At 41.3% G+C, this 8,276-nt stretch overlaps 1 protein-coding gene across 1 annotated transcript in view; it reads right to left on the bottom strand.

The window, feature by feature from the left end:
* Window positions 1-8,276, bottom strand: part of hoga1 (4-hydroxy-2-oxoglutarate aldolase 1) — a 19,809-nt gene that overhangs the window by 10,831 nt on the left and 702 nt on the right. The window contains exons 2-4 of the mRNA XM_023420716.2: window positions 7,635-7,763; window positions 6,380-6,507; window positions 5,376-5,510 (exon numbers count right to left, since the gene is read on the bottom strand). Of these exons, the coding sequence (XP_023276484.1) occupies window positions 5,376-5,510; window positions 6,380-6,507; window positions 7,635-7,763 (392 nt within the window). The remainder of the gene's footprint in view (window positions 1-5,375; window positions 5,511-6,379; window positions 6,508-7,634; window positions 7,764-8,276) is intronic.

The following is an 8,276-nucleotide window of genomic DNA, read 5'->3' as shown; positions in this document are numbered from 1 at the left end:
GCAGGATTTGGTTTCTCTGAGTGTTTTTACCTGAAATCTGCTATATTTTTATTGGATCACTCAGAAAACAGTCAGCCAATCAGAAGAGAGGCTCAGAGCCTCCTCTCTTCTGATTGGCTCATCGACCTGTTGTTACTAGAGCTCCAGAGAGAAGCCGGAGAGAGGAGATGTGAAACTACACTGAGATGTTTTTTATATCTTCTGATGGATCAACACTTCAAATAAAACACAGAAGAAGAAAATGTGGAGCTTTAAAGTTCAGGTGTAAGAAAGAGAAATCTATAAATAAATAAATAAATAATAGATAAATAGAAATCTAATCCTATGTATGGTTTGTGTGTCTTGGCTCTGGACTGGTGAAACGTAAATACAGTAAACGCCTCTGAAATCTGACCGTGGGATCCCTTCTCCCTCACTGTCCCTGCACTCAGGAGGACGACGACCTGAACCACTTGATCAGGTTCCTATCGAACCATTAGACCAGAGGATTTCAAAACGGGAGGTGAAGGAGAACTGAAGGGGAGGCACAGAGGGAGAGACGTGGCCTTACTCCTATTTTTAGTTTCAATGTGACTCACGCCATCATCCATATGATCTCCAGGGTTCATCACAAATAAACTTCCATGAATCTGCACAGAACTCTTTTTTTTTTTTTAAATGGGTACAACAGAAACAGGAACTGCTAATGGCTGATAAACCGGGGCTCAGGTTGTCGCTCCCAACAATGCTTAATTGCTTTAAAGTGGCAATTATGCTCCTTTAATGATTCACATGTACATTTATATTATAGCAAATTATTTAAAAAGGTGTCAAATCCATCTTACTCTCTTCTGACATGTGGCTCTTTCACCTACTTACTGCCTACAACTCATTTGATTCATCAGACACATCATCACCTGTCACCATCACCAATTTAAAGTATTTATAAACGAGGGTCAAAAGTCTTTCTGATAAACAGAAGATGGATTTGCTGTAGAAATAAAACAAAGATGCTTCTGTGTCTATAAAAACTATAATCCTAAAGCTGCTAAATATTGAACGTAAAAATGTTTTATTAAATTAGAACAAACTGTTTAGTTTGACAGAACGCACCGAGAAGTGAACTCAGTGGCGTTACTTTAAGTCTCATCGTGTCGTATTCATGTGTGAGCTGTTATAAGATGAGGCTGAAAACCACAGCAGCGATTAGAGCAGATGAGAGGAAACTTTAATGATCCCTGAGGGGAGGACAGTTAACGTGGCAAATAACTACTTGACAAGAACTTGCAACATGACTGAACACATTTTTTTTTTTTAACCTTTAGTACACAGCATCATATTGATTTATTCACAAATGTCTACTCCCACATCTGTCGCTCTCCGCCGATCACCAGCGTCACAATAAACTCTGTGTTGCTGTGCAGAGGAAAAATAAATACACAGCTGTCAAACTGCTGCAAAGTCCTCCTGCGCCCAAAATAGAAAACACGTGGAAGCTTCTCGCCGCAGCTTCATAACGTCCGTTTCAAACGCAGCTGAGAAAAAAATCTGAGGGTTTTTGCGGCTGTTTGATCCTCTAACAAGCGCCGCAACCCGAGTCTCTGAACAGCTGCTTTTAAAAAAAAAAGGAGCAAATCCTGGAAAAGTAAGTTTAATTAAGTGATCATGTGCTTCACTATCATTCCCACTGTTTCTACATTATACCTCAACAGCAGAGAGTGTTGGACTCCAGCAGCAGGTGCAGACCTTCAAACTCTAGACTGATAAAAACACATAAGATTCAGGCAACTTAACTGTATCATGTGCCTGAATCTACACGTCGTCAACAGTGAAGCTATTTGCAAACTCCACAACCAGGCGATAAACAGCTGGAAATGTACAATGACTAACGATGTTCATCCACAAGCCTTGAAAATACTTGACTGTGGTGGATGCCTCGGTGTCACAAGCTATTAGCTGCCATTTTTCTTTGTTTTCTTTGTTTTTTAATACACACTGTAGAGTTACATTTGACATTTCTCTCTGTATCTTGGAGCTCCGTCAAGCCAGTGCGTTCAAACTGTAACACAGACTAGTTACACGTGTCTGCTGTTAAATGGCGTAGGTGTTATCTCTGCAACATAAACAGGAAATGCATCAAACACAAGGAGTGAGATGTTACAATTAGGGTTGTCAAAAAATAAATAAAAAATACTCAGATACTAATCGAAATTAAAATTTGTATTTTAGTTGAAAATGAAAAAAGCAAAAGTGCCATTTGCAATTATTTTGCACTATTTTACCTGGCCGGCAGCAAACGTTAACGCTAGCCGGTTAACTATTAGCAATTAGCCGATAGCCACATTAGACGTCTGCTAGGTTATCATTTAACTAGCAGCTATGTGTGACAGTGTTAATCTAACAGGATAACACAATTATTTGTGTCTGAAAAGTTGTTTTTTTTTTATTTTTTTGCATCTTCATTTTTTGTCATTTTTTCTCCCCGTTGTGTCGAAGATGGTATCGAGTATTTTCCTGGGTGTCGGTGTCAAGTTTGAAATTCTAGTATCGTGACAACCCTGGTTACAATCCACACCTCAGGATCCTGAAGTGAAATGTAACATGCTTATATAAGGATTATGATGTAAACACTTTTTAACATAATTGGTGTGTGTGTGCGTCTGTGTGTCCGTGTATTGTTGTTACAACTAACCCAAACTCTTGTAGCCGTGAACTAGCTTACCTTCCAGCTAACGGCTAAAACATTAGCACTGACACCTTTCATGAAAAATATCTAAACAGACACAATGAATAAGTTTAAGTTTTCAAGACTGTAAAATAAATAATATAATATATAAAATAAATATTTATATTTTTAAAAAATTATTTTTTCCCTTCTAAAATAGTCAGTGTGTGTCACAAGGTGCGACTTCCTCACAGGTGGAATAAGGACTAAATTGAGCAGGTATAGAGTGAATCAGGTGATTTGTAAATCGATCCTGATTGCACAACAACAAGTGTTACAATCATCCCCCGGGGGACTCCCCTTGTCATGAACTGTTGCACCCTAAACAACAGTTCCACCGGAGCCAATAATAAACGCTCACTTTGAGTTAATTGCAGGAGACACGTACAATCAAGCTCTGATGAAATCTAGTCACAAACAAACAAGCTGCATGAAAACCTTCCACATGCACCGGCGGTCCTGATGTCGTGCAGACAGAAACAAAGGCAGTGAAAAGGAAAAAAAAAAAAAACAATGAAGAAGCTTTTCAACAAACCAATCACAAGCAATTTTAGATCAATCAAAAGGCATTTGTGCAGCGAGAGACCGCTGTGAGACAAATTTAAACCCGCAGGCCCGTCCTCTTGTCCCGGAAAATCTCTTTCAGCCAAAATAAAACAAGATTCGATTCCGTCCATGATAAAAATGCATGACATTTTTGATGAAGTAATCTGCCAAACGGCAGGAGCCGACTGATGCGGGCGAGTCTGTGTTTGCCGTCCATGTTCTGAATAATCTTTCTGCAACTTGTCTGCCTTCCTCAAATTGACCCATCACCCCTTGTTTTCTGTGTTTGGCCTCTTCACGCCTACAAATTGAGCGAGGCCAGTCTGCGCTTGAACTACACCCACGCTTCAGTCTCCCCAGCAAGTGGACAAACATGTTATTTCCCAAATCAGAAATCCATTTGCAACTTCTGGCACACACTTCCCACACAGACAAAAAGGTGTTAAGAGCTCGACAAGAGCGAACTGTCTTTTTCTTTTTTTTCTTTTTTCCCCCCATCAAGTAACCCTGCAATCAGCCCCTGCAGGATAAAACCACACACACTTTAGTTTTAGGTTCTTCAATTAGTCATCACTGCGTTCTCTGCAGCTTCTTGGCTGTGTGTTCGAGTCCTCTAAATCATAAAAATCAGTTTAGTGAGGGGAATAATGTTTATTCCCAGCAGCAGAGCGGCTCTAGGAAAGATAATGATGGTGTTTCACAGTAAAATACCTCCTCCTCCACTGCTGAATGGATTGACAAGAAATTTAAAAGACAGCCATGATGAATCCTGATGACTTTGAATGACCCCGCGGCCAAAAAAATGCCAAATGCTATATTACCGTTGACATTTTCCACGTTTAATAACGATGTTAGCGTGCTAACAGGCTAACGTTTTAACATGTTAACAGCCACTATCAACTTCAAACAGTTACTAACATGCTAATGCTGGTTGACACGCTGCTAATTCTGTAGCCACGCCACATAAATAAGTTTAAACCTGCAATAACTTTGGCCTCTTGGGGGGCAGAGTGAACAGGTTGTGAGCACAACACTGACTTGAACCTTTTGGCAAACATCCAGCAGTTACAAAGGCACATTATCACTGATTCAGAGTCATGTTTCTGGTAAATGTAGGTCTAGTGTTTCCCCTCTCTTCTAGCTCTGTTTTTGGTCTCCACCAGCTCCTGAGACAAACATCTGGCTCTTTAGCTGCTAAATGCTGCACCGTGTTCAACAGACGCCGTTTGCTGCTCAGCAGGAAGTGGACAGTGGTGTTTTTAGTTGCTAAACAATGAGCTGAAACTGACGACGAAGCTGCAGATTCAGGTGATAATTCTCTGTAGGGACACTTTTTTTTTGGTCACATTGTTTTTGTATCAGTTAGAGCCACTTCAGCTTCCTTTGTTGAGTCATATAATTGTAGTTAAACCTTTGTTAACGAGTGAAAACACGTAGAAACAAACATATAATGGGTTTTTATTTAGATGTAACTGCCGGTGATCGTAGCTGCACAGCCATGTTTTCACAGCTGTCGGGAGGCAAACCTTTTTAACAAGTTCATTCATTCATTAACACAGTCTGAGGGATGTGGCGTGACTGCAGGTAGGTAACAACCCTCTTTATTTACAGTCTACGGCAGCAACATCTCAGTAGTCCGTTAGTGGGAAAGGTGTGAGAAAAAGGAAATTGGCTAAATCCTTTTATGGCGAATAAGTTTTCCTGAAACTACACGCCACAATTTTCCTCTTCACTCGCTGCAGTCAGGCTGTAACGGGTTTTTGTTTTAAAACAATTGAGCTTTCAAGAGACTGGACAGTAACTTTAACCGTGAAATGAAAGAGGGTCCGGTCTCTGTAACACTCAGTTTGCTGACTGCGCTGGAAAATCTGTTCTCACACGATCAATTCTCACTGTTTTCTTTGACGTTCCAGAGAGAAACTGACCTCATGAGGACTCGCCTGGCCTCATCAGGTCAGTTTCGAATAACATGATGTAATCGAGACACATTACATGGAAATCTGCAGCCCTGTCAGGGTGACTGAGCGTCACTGTGGCTTCTCTGCCTGCGGCTCAGTGACACCTGCACTGACCAGCTGACTCGCACATCACACGGGAAAAAAGACAGCAAGTCACAGTTTCTTACGTCTCCTCCGCTGTCTTTAAGGCCAACGATGTTCGGATGCTGAGACAGCTGCACCACAGCGTCCAGCGGCAGCTCCAGCCCAGTGTTGGCGGGGACGCTGTACAGGACCACCGGCACCGGGCTGCAGTCCGCCACCTGCAGGGGGACACAGGGGGACACAGGGACACCAGTCCTCAAACACAACTCAACAGAAGTTGATCGTTCTCACTCCTGGTTTCTCCACAAATTTCACAGATTTTTTTACGTAAGATCAACATTTTTTCCTGGATCGTATCATTTACGTGTTTTGTTCCAAATAAAAACATATTACAAATAATCATTAATATTATAATGAAAGTTTTATGGCTAGACTCAGAGATAAATACTTGATTGTAGATCAGCGGCTTCAGACTTTCAAACCACAGCAGCCTGTTACAGTGAATAGCAGCTGCATATTAACAGTTTTAAACACAGTGATTTAGAAGTTTATTCGGTCGTTTTGATACATTTGAATATGTATAATATATATATAATATATGTAATATTATAAAGAATTTGCAGTAAAATAAAAAAGACAGGTTTGTGCATCATTTCAAACACAGTTCAGCCACATATCTTAGTTTTGCTTCTTCTTCCATCGCTTATGTTTGACCTTCGCTGTGCAGACTAATGTACGTTCAAGGTTTGACACTCGACGGCTGTTTCACCAGCTGAAGAAAGAAAGTTTCTCTTTGCTCACCAGGACGAACCTGCAGGATCTGACATTACAACAAGTTTTTCAACTTACAGAAGTGTGATGTGGAAACCTGAAACCTGAATAATGCAACCAGGGTATTTTTCATACGTCTGGAAAGAGTGAGAACACTTGGTCCTCACTTCTTCAACGGGCTGTTTGAGGACGAGGACGTCGGTTTAGGTTTTTAAGTTTGAGGTCAGAATTAGTGCAGGGATTAGGAAATGTCAGTTAGGGTCCTCGCAGGTATTTAAGTACGAACGTGTGTGTGTGTTTTGCACTGTCAGTGTACCTTGGTAAAGTGCTGGATGAGAGCGCGGCTGTCCATCTTGCCCTTGTAAAAGCAGGGAGTCACCACCAGGACGGCGTCAGCTCCAACCGCCGCCATCTTCTCTGTGAGCTGGACTGTGGCTCCGGTGGCTGAGGACACACAGGAGGAGAAACAACTTCACTAACACACACACACACACACACACACACACACACACACACACACACACACACACACACACACAATCTGGTTTCATCCGCAACTTTATAACTATATGTCTGCAGGGCTTTTTGTTGCAGTCCAGTGTGTTTCTGTATGTGCACATAATGCATGTAAGGCCACACATACAAGGCCTCCATTTTTACTGCGACACCTGGACAAATGTTTTCTTTCTCCCACGTAAACTGAATACGACGGCGTTTTGTACAGAGTCTGTATGAAGAGCGGGACACAGGAAGGACAGACGGATCTGAACTGAATACCAGTGAAACAAGGAGAAATCAAGTTCCTCCATCAGCAGCGTTTCATGGAAGAAAAGGAGCAGGACCAAGAAATCTTATGTAACAAATACTCCCGTGTCCCTGGAACATTTATTGAATAACTGATGAAATGAGAACCCACGAGGTTTTTACATCGGCAGTGAAAGGAGGAAGAGGAGGGGAGTGAAGGAGCTATAGAGAGAGTTAATGTCCATCTTTTGTCTCATTATGTGCTGCAGAGCAACTACAGACTCCATCTGACTCCAGTTATCAGCCAGTAACATGAACAACATGACAGTGATGTCACCATCACACACACACGTCAGTTTGAGCTCAAAATCATTCAGTCTCTGCAGCTCTGAAAAAAATTAAATTTCACTTTAAAAGTTTTTATTTTTCATTCATTTGTGTCTCTACTTTTTTTCCAAATCATTTCTTAACAGCCTTTATTCTAAAACATTATAACAATCAATTTAAACGTGTGTGATGTGTTTGAGGAACTCTAATGACAGTATGGACAAACAATTAAGAGAGGAGCCAGATGTGTTGATGTGTTTTCATAATGAGTTTTACGTCAGTGTCACCGGTTGTTTTGACAGTGTCAGTTTTTGAAAAATAAAATTTATGTTGATTAAAATGTCACATTTTTTAATTCGACTGCAAACATGAAGCCAACTAATTATTTTCAATATTTTTACATTCATCATTCAACCTTAACCTAACCTGCTTTTCATAGTAACGGTTACTGCTGCACATTACACACACACACACACACACACACACACACTGAGTCCTACATTCACAGCCTGATCCGGCCATCAGCACTTTGTCCGCCGGGAGGGAGCGTCTGACCGTCCTCACCACCTCCACCCGCTCCTCCTCCGTCAGGTACGGATACTCCCCGTTGGAGCCCTGAACCACCAGACCTGCAACACAAAACACTTTTAGTCTATGACTGACGATCCTGGAGGGTCAATGACCAGACGCATCAGTGTGTGTGTGTGTGTGTGTTTTCTGTTACTGCACTTAGAATGATGTTAATTACTAAATAAAAACCATGCATGCCTTTATTTGTGATAATATCCTCACTTTTTAGTGGCTAAAACATCTGGACGATTCTGTTTAAAATATGACAGAATTGAAAATAATAATTATAGTAGGAGAGTGATAATAATTCAGAAGTATTCCTTGTGCAAATGCCAGCAGCAGCAGAAACACTGTTATTAGATGAGGGCTGCACATGCTGTAAGTATCGTAGTAGTTGTAGTAACAACAGAAGGCCACCAGAGGGCGACACACGCCAGCAGGTGATTTTGCGTTTTTATCTCAGTGTTGAATTTCGTCCTCTCCGTCAGGTCCCTAAGTAAACACTGATGACTGAGTGGAGACTGATGAACCTCTGACCTGCAGTTTATGCAAAGGTGAACCCCCCACCCCCA

Source organism: Seriola lalandi, unplaced genomic scaffold (assembly GCF_002814215.2).
Source record: "Seriola lalandi dorsalis isolate HSWRI2012SDOR001 ecotype SW California unplaced genomic scaffold, Sedor1 jcf7180002054656, whole genome shotgun sequence".
NCBI classification, from domain to species: Eukaryota; Metazoa; Chordata; class Actinopteri; order Carangiformes; family Carangidae; genus Seriola; species Seriola lalandi.
This window is presented reverse-complemented; position numbering and strand designations above follow the sequence as displayed.